The sequence below is a fragment of the Stegostoma tigrinum genome, chromosome 8, assembly GCF_030684315.1.
Source record: "Stegostoma tigrinum isolate sSteTig4 chromosome 8, sSteTig4.hap1, whole genome shotgun sequence".
Classification (NCBI taxonomy): Eukaryota; Metazoa; Chordata; class Chondrichthyes; order Orectolobiformes; family Stegostomatidae; genus Stegostoma; species Stegostoma tigrinum.
The window spans coordinates 9097351-9120592 of NC_081361.1; the positions used below are offsets into that span (position 1 = coordinate 9097351).

At 45.9% G+C, this 23242-nt stretch overlaps 1 protein-coding gene across 9 annotated transcripts in view; it reads left to right on the forward strand.

Annotated features, from left to right (window-relative positions):
* The window catches only part of LOC125456310 (retinoic acid receptor RXR-gamma-A-like), a 174430-nt gene that overhangs the window by 108331 nt on the left and 42857 nt on the right, over positions 1-23242 (forward strand). For 8 of the 9 annotated variants that reach the window (XM_059647723.1, XM_059647724.1, XM_059647720.1 and 5 more), the window contains exon 2: positions 15577-15836. In XM_059647723.1, the coding sequence (XP_059503706.1) occupies positions 15606-15836 (231 nt within the window). In that variant the 5' untranslated portion in view covers positions 15577-15605. Of the gene's footprint in view, positions 1-14937; positions 14954-15576; positions 15837-23242 lie in introns of those variants that run through there. The other variant, XM_059647727.1, reaches the window with a different exon arrangement.

Here is a 23242-nt window from a genome sequence, read left to right on the forward strand (position 1 = left end):
TGACTCACCACCGAGGCAGCTGGGACTTCAACCTGAGACTTCTGTCCAGGAGGTAGGGACACTACCTACTCGTGCCTAGTAGCAAATTGTTTAATTTGCTAAATCGACCAAGTAGATTTTGTAACTTGAATATGATCAACATCAGAGGGATTTCAAGGTGAATGGTTAGCCCTTCCACCAGAAATAAAAACAAAGTGCTAGGAAAACTCAGTAGGTCTGTGGAGAGAGAAAAGCAGCATTAATCTTTTGAGTGCTATGCAATATGACTGTTCCTTGGAAGGTGAATGTCATTTTGGATCCAACATTAACTCTGTTTTCCTCTCTCCACAAATGCTGAGCTTCTCCAGCACTTTCTGATTTTGTTTCAAATTTCTAGCACCCACAGTATTTTGCTTTTCGATTCTTCAAGTAGGCTTCTTCGCCTACGTATCACTGAGAGGTTGCCACCTATCCGGTTACATGACTATATATTGGCACAACCCACTGTACAGCAGCAAAAGAAATTGTGTTTGAATGGTGATTCAGGCTCTGCAGCCCAGACTTGATTTCCTTCTGAAGCCAGTCTTGTGTACCAAGCACTCAAGACTATGTGCTGTACATGAATAAAGGAGAATGCAATAAAGGTCCCAACCTGGACTAGAGCATACATGTGTGAAAAGACTGAAAGGACTGTGGGTGCTGGAAATCAGAAACAAAAACAGATGGTGGCTAAGAAAATGTTGGTTTTTATGCCCGAGACAAGATGGGGTGAGGGGGTAAAGTGTAAATAATTGGTGGGAATAGAGCCCAAAGAGTGAGCTGAACACTTGGACAGACAAGGGAGTGAATAATGATCTGGCTGGGAGGTGAATAGCTATTAATGAGGACTGTTAGTGGGTTGTGTGTGTAGTTAGTGGCTAACAGTGGGTTGTATGTGTAATAGCAGACGTGCGTTAATAAAGTCTGGTGTGTGGGGATTGGGGTAAGGACATGGGAGAAGCTCAAGCCCTAAGGTTGTTGAACTTGATATTGAGTCCAGAAGGCTGCAGGTTCCCCAAGTGGAAAATGAGATGCTCTCCTTCCAGCCTGCACTGACCTTTGCTGGAGCAGTGCAGCAAACCTGAGACAGAGGTATTGGCCAGGGGGCAAGTTGGTGTGTTGAAGTGGCTGGAAGCTCGGGGTCTGTTTTGCAAACGGAATGTCGGTCTTCTGTGAAGTGGTCACCCAGTCTACGTTTTGTTTCATACATATGTAATTTAGTTCCTGTTTCAAAGTTTTACTCTGTCTTTAATTTGTACTTTTGATTTTGCATTGCTCTAATCGTAACAAGTTACTTCAGTTTTGAAGCAGGAAGGTGGAGTTACCCGGACCACAGGAGTATTTTGTGATTGAAAGGGGAGAGAAAGCACACTACAGCACCACCACTGATGTGACACTGTAGGTACAGCGTGACACGTTGACATAGACATTTCCCCCTTAGTGTGATCATGGATATTGGGAAGTTGAAATAAGATTGTGACAGAAATGCAGTGGCACGTGCAAAATTTTGTGGTCGGGCATGAGGCTGTTAATATATTACAGATACCTGCCAACCAGTGGGCTTTCTGTCGTTTTCTGTGAATTAATTAAGGCAATTTCTTTGGTACGTGATCAACAAAATTTGTCATACATTGAATTGACTATTCAAGCTTATTTGTGCTTAATTTATTTTGATGTGGTAAATCAGCAAAAAAATGCGTTTAACCAAGTCAGTTTTTTGCGAATTCTATATTCCTGTTTAACTAGCGTTTATATCTGGTCACTCTCAACTTCAGGGTATTATAGAAATGTACAGCACAGAAACAGACCCTTCGGTCCAACTCCTCCATGCTGACCAAATATCTAAAATTAATCTAGTCCCATTTGCCAGCTTTTGGCCCATTTCCTTCTAAACCCTTTCTTTTTATGTACCATCCAGATGCCTTTTAAATGTTGTAATTGTACCAGCCTCCACCACTTCCTCTGGCAGCTCATTCCACACGTGCACCACCCTCTGTGTGAAAAAATTATCCCTTGAATCCCCTTTAAATATTGTCCCCCTCACCTTAAACCTATGCCGTCTGGTTTTGGACTCTCCTACCGTGGGAAAAAGACCTCAGCTATACGCCCTATCCATGCCCCTCCTGATTTTATAAACCTCTATAAGGTACGACACTCCAGGTAAAATAGCCCCAGCCTATTCGGCCTCTTCCAGTGGCTCAAACTCTCCAATCCTGGCAACATTCTCATAAATCTTTTCTGTGCCCGTTCACGTTTCACAACATCCTTCCTATAGCAGCGAGGCCAAAATTGCATGCGGTATTCCAAAAGTGGCCTAACCACACAGAACTTCACAGCCACTGGGGTACTCTTCTTGAGGATGGCTGCTATTTATAAGGTCAGAATCATAAGCAACTATTTAGTACACAGCAAGGTCCAACTAACAGCAGTATGGAAAACGGCTTGATGTTGTGATATCAGTTGATCAGGACGCAGAGAAAATGCTACTGCTTTTGTTTGAAGTAGTGCCTTGAGATGTTTTCCAAGTACCTGAGAAGGCAAAGGAGGACCTCAGTTTGACATCTCAGGTGAGAAATGGTACCTTTGAAAGTGCATCATTCTCTGTGTTGCATCAGAGTGCCAGCTGGGATTCTTTGATGGCGTCAGTAGAAAGGGAAATGAATGCATGACCTTTGACTGAGAAGTGAGAGTGATACCTCATGAGGCCCCGTTGAACATTCCAGCACTAAAGTAGCATTCTCCCTTCACACACAGCTACAGGGAGCCAAGGGTCTGGGATATTTCATTCTGATTTTATAGTCCAATTATTATCTGCAAGCACAGGTAGGATCCAGTGTAACACAACAAACCTGAGTGCTGAAGAAGTGGAATACCTGAAACGTTGACTGCTCCTTTTCTCCAGACACTACCCATCCTGCTGTCTTCTTCTAGCCCCCTGCTTGTCTAACTTGGATTCCAGCATCTGCAGTTTTCTTTCTGTCTCTATTCAGTAAATCCCGTTTCTGGAAATGCAGATGGATTCGTTGGGTGATTAAATGTGCTTATTGAGATCCTGCAGCATTGATATCCGTCAGCACTAAACAACAGAAACCTTATTAAAACATTACATTTATTCCCTCCAATCACTGGGAATGGCAAATGGCTTCATTTTCAAATTTTATGAATTGCAGTCCCTGTTCTTAGAAATACGGCAGCTAATTGCTCAACTGTAGTATCAAAAAGCGTACTCCATTTGGACACTGGCTCTGTCCCATTAGCTTGGGGCTGAGTAACGTGGTTAGATTGTACTCGAGACTGAGCTGCTTCCCCTGTTGTGCTGTAGAAATGAGTGGAATTCCCAAACGGACACTGTTCTGACCCAGTGAGAATCGCAATGAAAGAGGAGTTTTCTGTAACAACAGGAACATGGTGACTCACTGTCTCATTAAGTCTTCTGGATCATTAATTATCTTGTACGCTGGAGTACTTTTTTGTTTCCCAAGACTAAACAAGTTGCCTTTCTTCAGAACTTTTAGGGGTACTTCTGGGAACACGCACCATGCTTGGAGTCCTGGTACCAGTATCAAATACTCCCAGGGCAGGTACAGCACAGGGTTAGATGCAGAGTAAAGCTCTCTCTGCACACTTTCCCCATCAAACACTCCCAGGACAGGGACAACACGGGATTAGATACAAAGAAAAACTCTCTCTACACTGCTAAATAAAAAGCGGTAGAAATGCATTTGCTGTAAATCAGGAACAAAAACAGAAGTTGCTGGAAAATCTCAGCAGGTCTGGCAACATCTGTGAAGAAAAAAATCTGAAGAAAGTTAATGTTTCAGACCCGTTCTGAGGAAAGGTCTGTGGACCTGAAACATTAATTGTGATTTCTGTTCACAGGTACTGCTAGACCCGCTGAGCTTTTCCAGCAACTTCTGTTTTTGACCCTCTACACTGCCCCCATCTCACACACCCACACAGTGGCTTGCCTTTCACAACGATTATTGGAGTGAATTTTCTTCAGGACTAGGCAGCTGAAGACATGGTCACTATTAATGACGCGCAGAAAGCCAAAAAGGCTTAAGAAACCAGAATTTGAGGAGTGTTGAGAGTACGGAGAGTTGTGGGGCTGGCGGGAATTCCAGGGAACCGATGGAGATGTGACCAGTCACTTGGTCTAGCATACGTCGATTGCCCTACTAAATGGCCTGATTGCCTCCCTATCTCTATAACCTGCTGCAGCCCTGGGTAGATATGTGCATACGTCATTATTTATGATAAAGGGGAATGGGACAGGTCGAGAACATTGTTAATAATGGATGCACAGTCCCGTGCTTTCTCAATAGTGGCCTTCTGTGTAAAAGCAAGGAAGTTGTGTTCAACTTGTGTAAGCTACAGGTGTGGTCTCCGCTGGACTACTGCGTCCAGTTCTGTGTGCCATGTTTTAGGAAGGATGTGAAGACATGTGGAGACGGTTTAAGGAACAGTTGTTGGGAGTGATGAGTAAATATGTCCCTCTGAGACAGGCAAGAAGGGGTAAGATTAAGGAACCTTGGATGACGAGAGCGGTGGAGCTTCTAGTGAAAAGGAAGAAGGTAGCTTACATAAGGTGGAGGAAGCTAGGGTCAAGTTCAGCAAGAGAGGATTACATGCAGGCAAGGAAGGAGCTCAAAAATGGTCTGAGGAGAGCCAGGAGGGGGCACGAGAAAGGCTTGGCAGAAGGAATCCGGGAAAACACAAAGGCATTTTACACTTACATGAGGAATAAGAGAATGGTCAAAGAAAGAGTAGGGCCGATCAGGGATAGCATAGGGAACTTGTGTGTGGAGCCTGAGGAGGTAGGGGAAGCCCTAAATGAGTTTTTTGCTTCTGTCTTTACGAAAGAAACCAACCTTGTAGTGAATGAAACCTTTGAAGAGCAGGTGTGCATGCTGGAATGGATAGAGATAGACGAAGCTGATGTGTTGAAAATTTTGTCAAACATTAAGATTGACAAGTCGCCAGGCCCGGATCAGATTTGTCCTCGGCTGCTTTGGGAAGCGAGAAATGCAATTGCTTCGCCACTTGCGAAGATCTTTGCATCCTCGCTCTCCACTGGAGTCGTACCTGAGGACTGGAGAGAGGCAAATGTAATTCCTCCCTTCAAGAAAGGAAATAGGGAAATCCCCGGCAATTATAGACCGGTAAGTCTCACGTCTGTCGTCTGCAAGGTGTTAGAAAGGATTCTGAGGGATAAGATTTATGACCATCTGGAAGAGCATGGCTTGATCAAATACAGTCAACACGGCTTTGTGAGGGGTAGGTCATGCCTTACAAACCTTATCGAGTTTTTTGAGGATGTGACTAGAAAGGTTGATGAGGGTCGAGCTGTGGATGTGGTGTATATGGACTTCAGTAAGGCATTTGATAAGGTTCCCCATGGTAGGCTCATTCAGAAGGTCAGGAGGAATGGGATACAGGGGAACTTAGCTGCTTGGATACAGAATTGGCTGGCCAACAGAAGACAGCGAGTGGTAGTAGAAGGAAAATATTCTGCCTGGAAGTCAGTGGTGAGTGGAGTTCCACAGGGCTCTGTCCTTGGGCCTCTACTGTTTGTAATTTTTACTAATGACTTGGACGAGGGAATTGAAGGATGGGTCAGCAAGTTTGCAGACGACACAAAGGTCGGAGGTGTCGTTGACAGTGTAGAGGGCTGTTGTAGGCTGCAGCGGGACATTGACAGGATGCAGAGATGGGCCGAGAGGTGGCAGATGGAGTTCAACCTGGATAAATGCGAGGTGATGCATTTTGGAAGGTCGAATTTGAAAGCTGAGTACAGGATTAAGGATAGGATTCTTGGCAGCGTGGAGGAACAGAGGGATCTTGGTGTGCAGATACATAGATCCCTTAAAATGGCCACCCAAGTGGACAGGGTTGTTAAGAAAGCATATGGTGTTTTGGCTTTCATTAACAGGGGGATTGAGTTTAAGAGTCGTGAGATCTTGTTGCAGCTCTATAAAACTTTGGTTAGACCGCACTTGGAATACTGCGTCCAGTTCTGGGCGCCCTATTATAGGAAAGATGTGGATGCTTTGGAGAGGGTTCAGAGGAGGTTTACCAGGATGCTGCCTGGACTGGAGGGCTTATCTTATGAAGAGAGGTTGACTGAGCTCGGTCTCTTTTCATTGGAGAAAAGGAGGAGGAGAGGGGACCTAATTGAGGTATACAAGATAATGAGAGGCATAGATAGAGTTGATAGCCAGAGACTATTTCCCAGGGCAAAAATGGCTAGCACGAGGGGTCATAGTTTTAAGCTGGTTGGTGGAAAGTATCGAGGGGATGTCAGAGGCAGGTTCTTTACGCAGAGAGTTGTGAGAGCATGGAATGCGTTGCCAGCAGCAGTTGTGGAAGCAAGGTCATTGGGGTCATTTAAGAGACTGCTGGACATGTATATGGTCACAGAAATTTGAGGGTGCATACATGAGGATCAATGGTCGGCACAACATTGTGGGCTGAAGGGCCTGTTCTGTGCTGTACTGTTCTATGTTCTATGTTCTATGTTCTAAAAATATTCAGAAGAATGGTTGCAGGGATGGGAACCGTCAATTAAGTGGATGAATTGGAGAAGCTGAACCAGTTTCTCCCTGAAGAAGAGATCAAAAGGAGAAGTGAGACATGCTGCCCGAGTGGGTAGGAAGAAACTGTCCAAACTATCCACATGACACGAGAGGTAGCAGTAAGTAGGGCAATCAATGACTGCCTTGGTCTACATGGTCTATATCAGACCTGTCTGTCAGGGGCTGGGTGGGAGTGGAAACGATTGGTGAGGAATAGTGGACGCCAACTGTTTCTACTTCCCTTTCCAAGACATGAGGAGCTAATCGCCCTGACAGCGTGACTACATTAACAGCCCCTTGTTAAAGACACTGTGTACGTGGTCCCCCTGCTTTCGACATTGATGAAGTGTTTGGTGAGAGGTTCTCCTCAGCTCTGAATGGCTTTTGATAAATGGCTTTCTGGCAAGGCAGGGATAGAATATCTCATTTTCTCCCTCTACAATCTAATCACAACATGAATAATTTATCTTACCTCTGCTCACAATATTAAACACATTTGCAGTAATGCCTATACTCTTTGCCATACATCATCGGTGATTTACTTGATTAGAAACTGGTGAGAAGGTTTTTTAGGATCCAAACCTGTCACAATTTCCTCCAATGGTTCACCTCGAGATAACTATCTCACAAGAACACAGTTAGCTTAAAGATTATTAGTCGATGCCCTCGAGGCTTTTCAAATATGTACAGCTAATCCAATCATAGATGCAAGATTTGCAGATTTACACATTGCAGGGAAAACTATATAAATATTGACGCATGCCAGGAGAGGTCCCTGCAAACAATCACTCTCAGTAGATCCCTGTAAATACTGACATGCTCCCCCCCCCCACCCCAGTAAATACTGACACATTCCCCAGGGAGACCCCCCAGTAAATACTGACACACTCCCCCCGGGAGACCCCTCTGTTAGTGTTGACACAATTCCCAGGGAAACCCCCTGTAAATACTGACACACTACTCTGGGATTATGTAGGTCATCACAGTAGAAAGTCATTTGACCTTTTGTGGCAATGCCAGCTGTTGCTGGGAGAGCTCTTCAATTTGCCCTACCTCTCACCACACTGACCCTACTGCACTGCAAATTGTACAGCTGTAACATGTGCCATAGTGGGACAAAGGGATTTAACATGGTGAAAGTTCCAGTCCTATAAGGTTCGTTGTTGGTTTTCTTCTGAGATCAATTAATTGAATCCAGTCTGACTCTATAGCAGCAAATATATTTCTCGAGGACAATGAATGACTAGTGAAGTGGTTTATGTGACTGACTGAGTAATCCTGAAACATGGATTCAGTAGCAGGCCTCCAGGTTCAGATTGCATCATGGCAAATTGAGAGTTGGGGTTCTGTTTTAGAATAAATCTGTGAAGTGCTAATTAATCTGTGGGACCATAAAATCTCAGCTGATGCCGTCTGGGGAAGGAGTCTAGCTGGGCTCACCCAATCAGGCCTCTCTGACCCCAGCCCCATGCCAAGATGGTTGACCCTAAGCTGCTCTGTAGGTGGTCCAGCAAGCTGCCCGGCAGTGTCACTTTAATCCACCGCGGCCCTCCAGCTGACCCCAGTGTCACTGTAACTCCATCGTGACCGACCAGCTGACTCCAGTAGCCCTGGAACCCACTTTCAGTACCTAGAACATAGAACATAGAACATAGAACAGTACAGCACAGAACAGGCCCTTCAGCCCACAATGTTGTGCCGACCATTGATCCTCATGTATGCACCCTCAAATTTCTGTGACCATATACATGTCCAGCAGTCTCTTAAATGACCCCAATGACCTTGCTTCCACAACTGCTGCTGGCAACGCATTCCATGCTCTCACAACTCTCTGCGTAAAGAACCTGCCTCTGACATCCCCTCTATACTTTCCACCAACCAGCTTAAAACTATGACCCCTCGTGCTAGCCATTTCTGCCCTGGGAAATAGTCTCTGGCTATCAACTCTATCTATGCCTCTCATTATCTTGTATACCTCAATTAGGTCCCCTCTCCTCCTCCTTTTCTCCAATGAAAAGAGACCAAGCTCAGTCAACCTCTCTTCATAAGATAAGCCCTCCAGTCCAGGCAGCATCCTGGTAAACCTCCTCTGAACCCTCTCCAAAGCATCCACATCTTTCCTATAATAGGGCGCCCAGAACTGGACGCAGTATTCCATGCGCGGTCTAACCAAAGTTTTATAGAGCTGCAACAAGATCTCACGACTCTTAAACTCAATCCCCCTGTTAATGAAAGCCAAAACACCATATGCTTTCTTAACAACCCTGTCCACTTGGGTGGCCATTTTAAGGGATCTATGTATCTGCACACCAAGATCCCTCTGTTCCTCCACGCTGCCAAGAATCCTATCCTTAATCCTGTACTCAGCTTTCAAATTCGACCTTCCAAAATGCATCACCTCGCATTTATCCAGGTTGAACTCCATCTGCCACCTCTCGGCCCATCTCTGCATCCTGTCAATGTCCCACTGCAGCCTACAACAGCCCTCTACACTGTCAACGACACCTCCGACCTTTGTGTCGTCTGCAAACTTGCTGACCCATCCTTCAATTCCCTCGTCCAAGTCATTAATAAAAATTACAAACAGTAGAGGCCCAAGGACAGAGCCCTGTGGAACCCCACTCACCACTGACTTCCGGGCAGAATATTTTCCTTCTACTACCACTCGCTGTCTTCTGTTGGCCAGCTAATTCTGTATCCAAGCAGCTAAGTTCCCCTGTATCCCATTCCTCCTGACCTTCTGAATGAGCCTACCATGGGGAACCTTATCAAATGCCTTACTGAAGTCCATATACACCACATCCACAGCTCGACCCTCATCAACCTTTCTAGTCACATCCTCAAAAAACTCTAAGGTTTGTAAGGCATGACCTACCCCTCACAAAGCCGTGTTGACTGTATTTGATCAAGCCATGCTCTTCCAGATGGTCATAAATCTTATCCCTCAGAATCCTTTCTAACACCTTGCAGACGACAGACGTGAGACTTACCGGTCTATAATTGCCGGGGATTTCCCTATTTCCTTTCTTGAAGAGAGGAATTACATTTGCCTCTCTCCAGTCCTCAGGTACGACTCCAGTGGAGAGCGAGGATGCAAAGATCTTCGCAAGTGGCGAAGCAATTGCATTTCTCGCTTCCCAAAGCAGTCGAGGACAAATCTGATCCGGGCCTGGCGACTTGTCAATCTTAATGTTTGACAAAATTTTCAGCACATCAGCTTTGTCTATCTCTATCCATTCCAGCATGCACACCTGCTCTTTCAGAAAAGGGAAAACATGAGGGACTATTAGAAAGCTCTAAGGTGAAAGGTGTAGTATTGCATGAGATGTGGAAGGACACAAAATGTGATGCAAAGTGAATGTTCAGTGAACTGCTGGGAATTGCATGAAATCTTTAAATCTCCTTGTGACCCATTTACTTTTACAACCAAGGTATGTGGTGAGTCAACTTGCCGAAATGGGCAGGGGGCAGATTGTGGGGCTAGGGTTAGAAGTGGATTGCTGGGTGGGAGCAGGAGAGAAGGGAATAGGCTGAGGATGGAGCTAATGGGCAGGAAGGGAATTGGGACTGAGGCTTGCTGATGAGGTGGGTGTGGGGACAGGTTTAGAGCATGTTGCACAAGACAGACTGGCTGGGCTTTTTGGTAGACATTGTCAGGAGAGGGGTTAATGAGAAAGGTATTGGCAGAAGGTGGCAAGACTGGTTTGGAACAGTGCATGAAAGAGTTGGGCCAAGGAGAGGTTGCAAATTCAGCAGAAACATGAGCAACGTCACTGACTAAAGCCAACCTTGTCACATTTGGGGCAAGTGGGGAAAAGCCATCAACTTTGCAAGGGGTGGGTGAGACACTTGCTTCCCAGCGAACCTAGCTGAAAGGTCTCTGATGACAGGTGCAGGTAAGGCAATGGCTGAAGACTGCTCCTTCTCACAAGCTCATCACATGCACCCAGTGAAGGTCCACTGTCACAATATATCAGTGTCAGAGAACAAGCAGATGACAGACTCGATATAGGTTAATGCTACCCTGAAGGACAGTTCCTGTTAGTGCTGGAGAGGCTGGCACTGTGGTGATGCAATATAGAGCTGATGAAGACAAAAAAATGACTGAACTCACAACCACTTCAGGCTTCATCCACTAGTCACAGAGGCACTGAAGTATAAGGAGTTGCATTTTCTTTGAGTTATGATCTAATTGCATAGTAATGTTTTCATACCAGTTATAATTTCATGTTGCTAATTGAGGACTGGGATGATCTTGTTCTTGAAACTGTCATTCATGAAATTGTATCGACTGCCAAGACTCAACGACACTATTGTGAAGTCATTGGACAACATTAGAACTTGAATGATTGTGTTCAGCAGTTTGAGTTTTCATAGACCACTGTTAATGCAGTAACAGGTTCCATAGCAAATCAAATGAATTCAGAAAAAAAAATTAACAAGCTATGTAGGAACTTCACTCTATATTTAACCATATGCTGTCCCTAACCTGGGAGTGTTTGATGGGGACTATGTCTGGCGAGTTTTACTTGCACTTTAAAAGAGTAGAGTTAGTTTTATTCTGTATATAATTTTGTGCAGTACCTGCCCTGGGAGTGTTTGATGGAATATTGACTCATAAGTTGACAGCACCCTAATGCAGTAAGCTAGGTAGTCCTGATTGCTTTCTGAATCCGCAAACAATGCTGCATCATAACAACAGTTTAGTAGTGGGAGAGAAATGCATATCCCTCTGGATATCTATCCCTGACCATTGTTCTAAAGCTAGCATTTGTGAAGTCAAACATTACAAGACACCACGTTATGGTCCAACAGGTTTTTTTTGATAAACCTTTTGGACTATAACCTGGTGTTGCGTGACTTCTGACTTTTTCCACCCCAGTCCAAGACTGGCACCTCCACTTATAGTGGGTGAATGAGAGGAGGACGGTGTCCCTGTGTGAGAGTCTGCACATTCAGGAGGGGAAAGGAGAGGTTAGGGAGAGTTTTAACAAGTGTGTGCTGTCATAAATACCAGGCCAAACCTGAATTCGGATTTTAAATTGTCAAACTGACTAAGGCAAGAGTGATCAGTAGGATTTTGTGCTTACCCTGACAGCACTTGGGAGAATAAAACCAGAATGAGCTGCCCCCAGTGCTCTTAAACTATCAGTGCAAACCTGGGGAACTGACTTTGGGAGTTGAGGGCATTGAGAGATTGATGAGATAGCTAGTAGTGCCTGGATCCCTGGAGGCTACTTGCAGCTGTAATAATAGAATTACTCGTCAGTGTATTTCTGTGAAACTCTGGAGATTTTGTGTCATTTTTCATCAAGACAGCGGACAGGTCATCTTTAGAAACTGCGGCACTGTCACGGCCGTACTCCAATCACCCTTCGTTTCCATTGACTGATGGAGCCCAGAAATGGAGCTTCAGTTTAAACATGGCCCGACAATACCAGTGTCAGCTGGCATTACCTAAAAATGACTGGACATGGGCATCTTGCCCCATCTCTAAGCATTTCTCAGTCAGTGAGGTACGTACAGAATTATGACCATTGTTGGGAATGCAGGCTAGCACTTTGAGAACAGCAAGATCCTACCGCCTACAGTGTAATTGGAAATGGGATAATCTGTGCCAAGGGAGAGGCTTTGGACAGGGCACCACAAGAATACCCTGGTCGTCTTTGAACACAACAGTAAGATCGTCTGTATTCATTTGAAAGAGTGGATAGGAACGCAACTTGAAGTTTCGTCTCAAATCTAGTCTGGCACTTCAATCTGTCTGGATTCAATGCAGAGCATTACCGACTGGATCAGAGCACTGGCTGATACCATTATGGAATTGTTTGCCTTTGGAAGGGGAATGCAGGCCTCTGGACAAGGTAAACGCTACTGCAATCATCTCTGCTGAAGTCCCAGCACTTCCTCAAGCTAGCTGCACCTTTCTGTAGCGAATGGGCACTGGGACCAGCTCCTTCTTTGAAAGACCACAATATGTTACTGCTACCTGACTGGCATGGTTCACCCACTTGTTACTCTTGAAGCAAACTGATCCTGAGAGCAGGTTTGGGCCTACAGGCTTATCATGAACATTAAACCTGAGAGAGTGTTGTAGGCAAAGGGACTAGTGAGGTAAGGTGTGTGGGGCTGCCTACTTTCAGCACCAGAAAATGCCAGATTATCCTGTGGCAGTGTTATCTCTCAACCCACTTCATTACAGTCTGTGACCATAACCCTCTGAGCTTCTCTAAGAATACATCAATGCTGCTAGCCTCAAATCCTACTGGTGGTAAACTTCTATTCACTCGCTGAAGGCATATCTCCTGAACTTCCTGCTAGATTTACAAATGACTGTGTTGTGTTGATTGTCCCCAGTTTCAAGCATTCCTCAAGTAGACACATGTTCAAACAAACACTGCCCAGTCCTGCCCCTCCATTAGTTCCGTTGCCCCTTCCCTGCCCTCCCAAAGCTTGGCTTCTGTTTCTTAGATCTGTCCATGCTCTCATACCACTCGGCATTCTCGCCTCCAAATCCCTCCAACCCTTTCCCTCCCTTCAACTACCTCTTTACCTCGTCTCGGCCCCACCCTTTAGTTTTCTGACACCACTCTCAGGATCACAGCCTTATTAACGGTGCAGAAGGGAGACCATTTGGTCCTTCTGTGCCTGTACCGGCTCACCAAATAAGTTAGTTCACTGAGTGCAGCTCTCCTGGCTTCTCCCCATAGCCTTGCACATTCTTCCTTTTCAGGCAACCTGGTCCTGCCATACTGTCTCAGAGGAGATCTGAAGCACTTGTTGCTTTTCTTGCCTGTTTCAACCCTGTGCCCACCCCCCCTTGTCGATGGTTCCCTCATGGTCTTTTATGCAGCTACCTCCACTGTTCTACCAGATGTGGCAGGGCCTGGTGTTGACTTGGAGACAGTGTCCTCTGTTCCCTCACCATGTGGTGTGCCTTTCCCCTCCTGTTTGGAAGTCCAGCCTTCTGCCTTCGGCCCTTCCCCATACCTTGCCTCCTGTCGCCTTGCTTGGTACACGTGAACAGTGTGTGTTGGAAAGGTGCTGTGTTCAGTGTGAGCTACTGCAAAGCAGCTGCTCCATTCACACACTTCACTTCACCTGGCACCTGCCGTGATGGTGAGCAAGGAGAACAATTAGAGGTCATTGGGCTGTGAGAAAATGTTAAACGAAGCTGACATGCCAAATAGCGGAAGAGCGAAGCGTGCAGGCTTTTCTCTTCATTGAAGGTGACTTATACTCAGTGAATGAGACTGGTGCTCCTGTGGAGAACAGGGAGATTTGCGGTGTGGGGCCAAGCCTGTATGCTGCCTCGTTGTTCCTTGCACATTTCCCTGCTTCTGCACACACTCTCTGTCCCAAACAGCGAGACTCCTGGCTCAGATACACAAGATGTAGGTGGTCACTATTATTGATGGCAGCTCTGTTTGGCTATATAGTCAGACCCAATATTACTGACCTGGTGGGGCCTGGGCATCCACGTTTCTCAGATGGGGGTGGGCTGGGGTGGGGTGAAGTAGTACATTGCAGAGGACTGTGAACTTTTGTTTTAATCACCCTTTACCCCCACCTTCCCGTTGTCCAGAGGTTGTGAGGCCAGCAGGCATTGCCTTGATGTCCTGTCTGGGCAGTGAGAAAAACCTCACAGGGGAACCCAGCAAGTTCCCCCCATCCCAGCCAGCTTGCAAAACATCCTTTCCGAAAACGTTCAATGTATGTCCAGTCTGTTCTAAAACACAGTTAAGTGTTTGGATAATACATCTTTATAACCGGGGTCGCAAGCCCTTAGTCACAGTCAGAGCATTGGTGTTTTCAGCAGAAGGGGCACTCAGATTCCATTCTCCGTCTACCCAAAGAAGAGGAGCTGGCAATGTCAGTGAAAGTGGAGATGTCTGAGTGGATAACGAAACATTGTGCCCTCGGCACCAGTGGCAACTCCCTCTATTGGGGAGACAATTGATTATAGAGCATCAGTGACACCCTATTCCGCATTAAGCATCAGGCAGATTCGAGATGGCAAGTCTCCAGACTCGGAACAGGAATAAAACCTGCGCTGTTGCCATTAATCTGAACCACTTTCTAGCTCACCGGACAGTCGAGCTAATTGGGGTCAGTGTGGACATGGGTCGAGATGCAGGATGGGTGACCCTGTTGCGTTCTCCAAAGTTTGCTTAAGTTGATTTTATCACAGCTGCTTGTATCTTTTGTGGCTGAGAAACTTGATGCTTTTCCTGCGAGGGGGAGGAGAGCCTGTGATGGGCGTGACCACAGTTTCTGGTTTGGGTGTTCAGATCGTGTCCCTCCAATGTTGCTAGAGTTGCAGCAAAAGCTTTGTGAATGTGCCTTGACACTGAGGAACTGTACGTTCAGCTGCTTGCTAAAGAGGGCTCATTACCTTGACTGGTTAGGAACGCGTAAGGTCTGGACAGCACAGGGTGGGATTAGGTGCAAATAGGGTTAGAAGAGAGAGGGCAGGGTGGATTATAGCGGGATTGAATTTGAAGAGCAAGGAACAGGGTAGGATTATGGGAAAATGGAATTGGAAGAGAGAGGACAGGGTGGGATTACGTGAGGATAGGATTGGAACACGCAGAACAAGGGTGGCTTTAAGGGAGGCTGGGATTGGGACACACAAGACATAGTGAGGTTATGTGAGGGTAGGATTGGGACACACAAGACATAGTGGGGTTTGTGAGTTTAGGATTGGAGCACGCAGGACAGGGTGGGGTTACGGGAGGATGGGATTGGAACAGAAGTGACAGGGTGGGTTTAGTTGAGGATGGGACTTAGCTGTGTTCTCTACCATTTGAGGAGCCTTTGAAAGAGCAGGCATGTAAACTGACCACATAGTGGAAGTTAAAGCGAAGGACCACATCCCATAAGAGGGACTCAAGAGTGCAGAGAACTACACTCTGGTCTGTTATCCCATTATGTCTTTACGATTTGAATACAGTCCTAACCCTGAATTCTTTTCTCCCTACAGACTCTGCGATACAAGTGAACTCCACATCGATGAATTCCCCTCCCCCGCACTCTACGGTGAACTCAATGGTTGGCCATCATTCAATGATCGGCTCCTCAGTGAATGCGTCACGATCTCTCAGCTCCTCCATGGGGACCTTGGCTTCCCCGGTGAATGGATTGGGATCTCCGTATCCAGTCATCACCTCGTCAATAGGCTCCCCCTCGGTGACCCTACCGTCAACTCCCGGCATCAGCTACGGAGCACTCAGCAACCCCCAGGTAAAACCGTGAGCTAGTTCAAGCACCAAGTCAAACTGATCTGTAGAATGTAGAGTGAAATGGTGGTGCTGCTGGGTTAACATTCTGGGGGCACAGGTTCAAAACCCACCGTACCGCCTGGTGGAACTTCAACTTGATCAATAAATCTGGAAATGAAGGCTAATCCCAGTAATGGCGACCGTGCAACTATCACTAATTCTCAGGGATAAACTTATCCAGTTCAATGATGCCCTTCAGGCAAGAAAATCTGCTATAATAACGTGTAGAGCTGGAGGAACACAGCAGGCCAAGCAACATCAGAGGAGCAGGAAAGCTGACTTTTCGGGTCTGGACCCTTCTTCACTTTCTGAAGAAGGATCCAGACCCAAAACGTCAGCTTTCCTCTTCCTCTGATGCTGCCTGGCCTGCTGTGTTCATCTAGCTCTACACCTTGTTATCTCAGATTCTCCAACATCAGCAGTTCCTACTACCTCTAGGAAAATTTGCTGCCCTTGCCTGGTCTGACCTAAATGTGACACCAGGCCCACAGCAATGTGGTTGACTCATAACTGCCTTCGAGAGTAATTTGGGATGGGCAATAAGTGCTGGCCTAGCATCGCTAAGAACAAATATAAAAAAAATTTGGAAATGCTGTCTCGGGGTCAAGAGGAGACCATTCAGTCCCTCAAATCTCTTCCTTTAATGATCTGTATCTTGATGGCATTTATAGCCCTTAGCATTTTCACCAGAAAAGTGGATTGGTTAGGGTTCTGCAACTTTCGGACGTCAGGCCTCTGTTTTTGGGGAAGGGTATTCTAGATTTTTCTCTGCCTCATCAAGAAGCATTTCTTTATCTTGAAATGGCCTGCCTGGGCCCTGAAGGTAATACACCCTCGTTACCCCACTTCACAAACCAAGGGAGGGCACCTTGGCTCAGTGGATTCTATTCCACTCTTGGGTGACTGTGTAGACATAGAACATAGAACATTACAGCACAGTACAGGCCCTTCGGCCCTTGATGTTGTGCCGACTTGTCATACCGATCTCAAGCCCATCTAACCTACACTATTCCGCGTACGTCCAAATGCTTGTCCAATGACGACTTAAATGTACCTAAAGTTGGCGAATCGACTACCGTTGCAGGCAAAGCACTCTGAGTGAAGAAACTACCTCTGACATCTGTCCTATATCTTTCACCCTTCAATTTAAAGCTATGCCCCCTCGTGCTCGCTGTCACCATCCTAGGAAAAAGTGAACTCCACATCGATGAATTCCCCTCCACCCTATCCACCCTATCTAACCCTCTGATTATTTTATATGTTTCAATTAAGTCACCTCTCAACCTTCTTCTTTTAATGAAAACAGCCTCAAGTCCCTCAGCCTATCCTCGTAAGACCTTCCCTCCATACCAAGCAACATCCGAGTAAATCTCCTCTGCACCCTTTCCAAAGCTTCCACATCCTTCTTATAATGCGGTGACCAGAACCGTACACAATACTCCGCACCAGAGTTTTGTACAGCTGCAGCATAACCTCTTGGTTCTGGAACTGGATCCCTCTATTAATAAAAGCTAAAACACTGTATGCCTTCTTAACAGCCCTGTCAACCTGGGTGGCAACTTTCAGGGATCTGTGTACATGGACACCGAGATCTCTCTGCTCATCTACACTACTAAGAATCTTACCATTAGCCCTGTACTTTGCCTTCCAGTTACTCCTACCAAAGTGCATCACCTCACACTTGTCTGCATTAAACTCCATTTGCCACCTCTCAGCCCAGCTCTGCAGTTTATCTATGTCTCTCTGCAACCTACAGCATCCTTCGTCACTATCTACGACTCCACCGACCTTAGTGTTGCCTGCAAATTTACTAACCCATTCTTCTACACCCTCATCCAGGTGATTTATAAAAATGACAAACAGCAGTGGACCCAACACCGACCCTTGCGGTACACCACTAGTAACTGATCTCCAGGATGAACATTTCCCATCAACTACCACCCCCTGTCTTCTTTCAGCAAGCCAATTTCCGATTGAAACTGCTATATCTCCCACAATTCCATTCCTCCGCATTTTGCACAATAGCCTTTTGTGGGGAACCTTATCGAACGTCTTGCTGAAATCCATATACACCACATCAACCGGTTTACTCTCATCTACCTGTTTGGTCACCTTCTCAAAGACTTTGCACATTCTCCCCGTATCTGAGTGGGTTTTCTCTGGGTGCTCCAGTTTCCTTCCACAGTCCAAAGATGTGCAGGCTAGGGTGGATTAGCCTTGGGGAAATGCTGGGGCTGGATATGGGAGGGATGCTGTTTGCAAGCTTGGTGCAGACGCGATGGGCCAAATGGCCTGCTCCCAAGCTGTAGGGATTCTGTGATTCTTTGAAAGAAATTGGGTAGACGAGAGGAGAAACTATTAAATCCTTCAAGAACATGAGAGAGTATTTGTTCAAATCTTTGTGCGAAAGCTTTTCCAAAGCACTGCATTAGTTGTGAAGCGCTTTGAAACATCGTGCAGACTGAATCATAGCTAACTAACTCTGATGGGAACGAAACAAACTTCAGATGCTGTAAATCGGGAACAAAAATAGAAGTTGCTGGAAGAGCTCAGCAGGTCTAGCAGCATCGGTGAAGAAAAAGAAGGGTCACTGGACCCAAAATATTAACACTGATTAACACTTCACCGATGCTGCCAGACCCGCTGAGCTTTTCCAGCAACTTTTGTTTTTGTTCCTAACCTCGATGGGAGTTTTTTTGTGGTGGTAACTAAGGGGATTGATAAGGGGTAATGCTGTTGATGTGGTGTAAATGAACTTCCAAAAGGCGTCGATACAGTGCCACAGAACAGACATGTGATGAAACTCATGGGTTGTAGAATAAAAGGGGCAGCAGCATTCTGCACACAAAAATTGCTGAGGGATAGGGATCAAAGAACAACAGCTTTTTTTTCTTGGAGGAAGGTTTGTAATGGAGTTGCCCTTTGGTTGGCATTGGGACCCATGCTTTTTCTTACACATGTTAACGATTTGGATCTTAGAGTACAGGAGAAAATTTCAAAGTTTGCGGTAGACACAAACTTGGGAGAATTTTTGCCAGTGAGGAGAACAGTTTGAAGGACAGTGAAAAGCCGTGGCTGGATATGTAGATGCTAAAGTTCAACACAGAACAGATGGGGCAGCACGGTAGTTCAGTGGTTAGCGCTGCATCCTCACAGTGCCAGGGACCCGGATTCAGTTCCAGCCTCGGGCAACTGTCTGTGTGGAGTTTGCACATTCTCCCCGTGTCTGCATGGGTTTCCTCCGGGTGCTCCAGTTTCCTCCCACAGTCCAGAGATGTGCAGGCTAGCTGAATCAGCCATCCTAAATTGCCCGTAATGTTCAGGGGTGTGTGGGTTATAGCAGGATGGGTCTGGGTGGGATACTTCAAGGGGCGGTGTGGACTTGTTGGGCCGAAGGGCCTGTTTCCGCACTGTAGGTAATCTAATCTAAATTTAAAAAAGTGAAGACAAAGTGTTTAAAACAAAGGAGATGCAACAGCAGAGAGAACTTGGTGTTTATGTAATAAGTCATTAAAGATGGTAAACCATGCTTTATTCCAGGCTTCACTGATAGGGCCGTAGTGTACAACAAAAGAGAGGCCATGCTTCACCAATATAGAACACTGGTTTGACTTTAGCTGCAGTATTATTTACAGTTCTAGGTACAACACTTCAAGCAGGATATAAATGCATTGAAGACATCACTTCTGCACTTTACTGAAGTGTCTTGTACCTGGGACCGTTCTAGTAATGAGAATAAACAAGAAATATTGGGTCTGCTCTCCTCGGATAGAAGACGACCAAGAGGAGATTTGACAGAAGTTTCAACATTATATATGGTGTCGACAGACCAGAAGAGGAGAAACTGCTCCCATTCGGAAATGGGAGAAGAATCAGAGCGTGCAGGTTTGAAACAAATGTGAAGTAAGCAAAAACTTAGCTGCCCAGCTAGTTATTCAGGGGTGGAAGTGTGACGAAGGCCAGGTTTAATCAAGACATTCACAAAGGGTATTGTATGGTTGTTTGAACTGAAATGATGTGCAGGGTCACAAGGAAAAGACTAGAGATTGGCAGCAAGTTAAAATACTCGGAGAGCTATGAAGGCACAGAGGGCTGAATGGCCTCCTTCTGCACCTCCTTCTGTGATATAGGTGCAAAGTTTTCTTTCTTAGCTGCTGCATTGCAACAAGGAGACAATTGCTTACAGACTTCCTGAAATAGCTGGTGTGTTTCACATGTTCAAGCAGATGACTTTGTACTGGACACTTCCAGTCGAGGTAACTGATTCACTCATTACGCCTGATATCACCAAAGCCTGGTCATTAGTGCAGAAGATGTGAGCGCATTTACACGTGGTGGGCACTGTAATAGAAAACGGAAAAACTGTGCCTTAGAAGGGCCTAATCTGTGAGGCACTGTCATACACAATGCAGACTCAATTCCTTGACCAGTCAACAAAGATAAGTGACCATTGGAAAAAGATCCAGTAGGCACTTGTGTGTGGACACGTTTATTCTTTACTCGGAGAGTGTGGCAAGACTGAAATACTTGCTGCAGCATGCACTCTTTGAGGTGAATAGCATGAATGGGAAGCTAGATAAGCACATGAGGGAGAAAGGAATAGAAGGATGAGCTTAATAAAATGTGAGGCTGGATGAACACAGCAGGCCCAGCAGCATCTCAGGAGCACAAAAGCTGACGTTTCGGGCCTAGACCCTTCATGATGAAGGGTCTAGGCCCGAAATGTCAGCTTTTGTGCTCCTGAGATGCTGCTGGGCCTGCTGTGTTCATCCAGCCTCACATTTTATTATCTCAGATTCTGCAGCATCTGCAGTTCCCATTATCACAGAAGGATGAGCTTGATGGGTTCAGATGAAGTTGAATAGGAAGAACGTAAAGACCAGCGCGAAAGAGCTTGACTGAATGTCTACATTCTGTGCTGCAAAATTCAGCATTTTTTATGGCTTGACTGGAATTTCTGAGTGTTTGTGGCCTTTACAGTACAGCCCATGCTGGTGTGCATAGATAGATTTAACCATTTTAACATGGGAACTCTTCCAAACACAGGGTTCCCTCTCCTGGATCACTGAAACTACAACAGCCTGAGCAGTGATGAGTTCCAGTGGCCCAATTGAAAAGCCAGTCAGAGGATAGTTTTTATGATGGTATCTGGGTGGTGATTGTTCAAGGTGTTTCAAGCAAGCTTCCTGCACCCGCTTTTTGCTTGCACCTGGCTGCTGTGCCTCTTCTATTTAATGTGGGTTTCCAGCCCACATGGGTTCATTATATAAAATTCACTCAGCCCCAGGCCATTTGGCACTGGTCCCAGCAGCTGATGGCCACATCTGACAAACACAGCACTGCATAACCCAGAGAACACCAAGCTGCATAAAGCCCCGACTCCCTATCTCTCCTGCACTCGCTGATCCACTCTACCAAAACGTTGAGTTTAAAATTCGCCTTTGTATTTGCAAATTCTTGCATAGTTACGCTCCTTCCTATCTTTGGAATCTCTAGCAACCTAGCACTCTCTAAAATAATGACATGTGCCTGATTTTGTCCCCTTGCACAGCCTGGATTTTATCACTCCTCCACTATGGATTGTGTGTTCCTCTCCCTTGGAACTCACTTTCTTAAAGCCCCTCTGCCTGCCCCACTTTCTTCATTTGAGACATTCCTTAAAAGTTTTGACCAAACTTGAGAGCTCCTGCCCTAGTTGTACCATGATTTGACATCATACTTCTTTCAATAATGGTCCTGTGATGTAACATTAAGAGATTTTACTCCCCTGAAGGTGCCATATAAATGCATGTTGTTGTTGCTGAAGTGAGACTGGAGTAGCAACTTCTTACCACACTTTGGTGGGACGCTGCTGTTCCTCTGAAACCATGTGGGACTGCTTTGTAATGTGACTGGTGAGGGATCTTGCTGGAAGCTCTGTTCATTATGTAGCACTCTCACTCTGAGTCTTGAACAGAAAGTCTAGACTGACATGTCAACGGAGTGCTGCACCGTCTGAGGTGCAGTGTTTTGGATGAGTCGTTAAAACAGGGGCCTGTATGTCATTCTGTGTCAGGTATTGTGGTGGCTGCTTTACTCTGTATATAACCCTGTGCTTTCCTTGTCCTTGGTGTGTTTGATGGACACAGTGCAGAGCGAGCTTTATTCTGTATCTAACCTCGTGCTGCTCTGCCCTGGGAGTGTTTGATAAGAATAGTAAATGTTCTGTTCCTCATGTTGAGATCTGGTGTAGAAGAGCATGCAAGTCTATAGAGTGAATCAGTGCCTCTATGTTCTTTTGCTGGCTGCCAGAGGTGTAACACTTTCAGCAGAATATGGTCTTGGGTTCTATATAAGGTCTCTTGTGGTTCAGTTGTATTAGATTAGATTAGATTAGATTCCCTACAGTGTGGGAACAGGCCCTTCGGCCCAACAAGTCCACACCGCCCCTTGAAACATCCCACCCAGACCCGGACCCATCCCCCTATAACCCACACACCCCTGAACACTGTGGGCAATTTAGCATGGCCAATCCACCTAACCTGTACATCTTTGGACTGTGGGAGGAAACCGGAGCACCCAGGGGAAATCTGTGCAGATACGGAGAGAATGTGCAAACTCCACACAGACAGTCACCCGAGGCTGAATTGAACCCAGGTCCCTGGTGCTGTGAGGCTGCAGTGCTAACCACTGAGCCACCGTGCCAGTATTGTCCTACCTCTGAACCAGAAGGCCTGAATTCAAGTCCTACCTAATTAAAAATACCTAAAGTTTTGTGTGGAGATATTTAGATGAATAATTAATTGCCTGTTACCTTGTGACTACCCCTACAATGTGAGGTGATGGGGGCGGGGGCAACAAAAGAGAGAGAAGAGCAATTGGATAGACAAAGGAATTGATCATGATCTGGGTGGGAGAGTGAATAGCTATTAATGGAGACTGTTGGTATCTAACAATAGGTAGTGTGTAATGGCAGGCTGTGTGATAACAAGGCCTGGTGTGTGGGTTAGGGGGCTAGGACACGGGAGAGTTTAGGCCCTAAAATTATTGAACGTGATATTGAGTCAAGAGGGCTGCAGGGTCTCCAAATGAAAATGAGGTGTTGTTCTTCCAACTTCTCTTGAACTTCACTGGAACATTGCAGCAAGACTGAGACAGAAATGTTAGCGAGTTTTGAGAAGTGTTCAGAAATGTTAGTCAGAGAACAGGGTAGTGTGTTAAAGTGGCAGGCAACTGGAAGCTCAAGGTCTGCTTTTGCGAGCAGAATGTAGGTGTTTTGTAAAACGGTCACCCAGCCTACACTTTTTTCCCCCCAGTGTAGAGGAGACCACACTGTGAGCAGCGAAGACTAGATTGGGGAAGTGCAGGTGAATTTCTGCTTCACCTGGA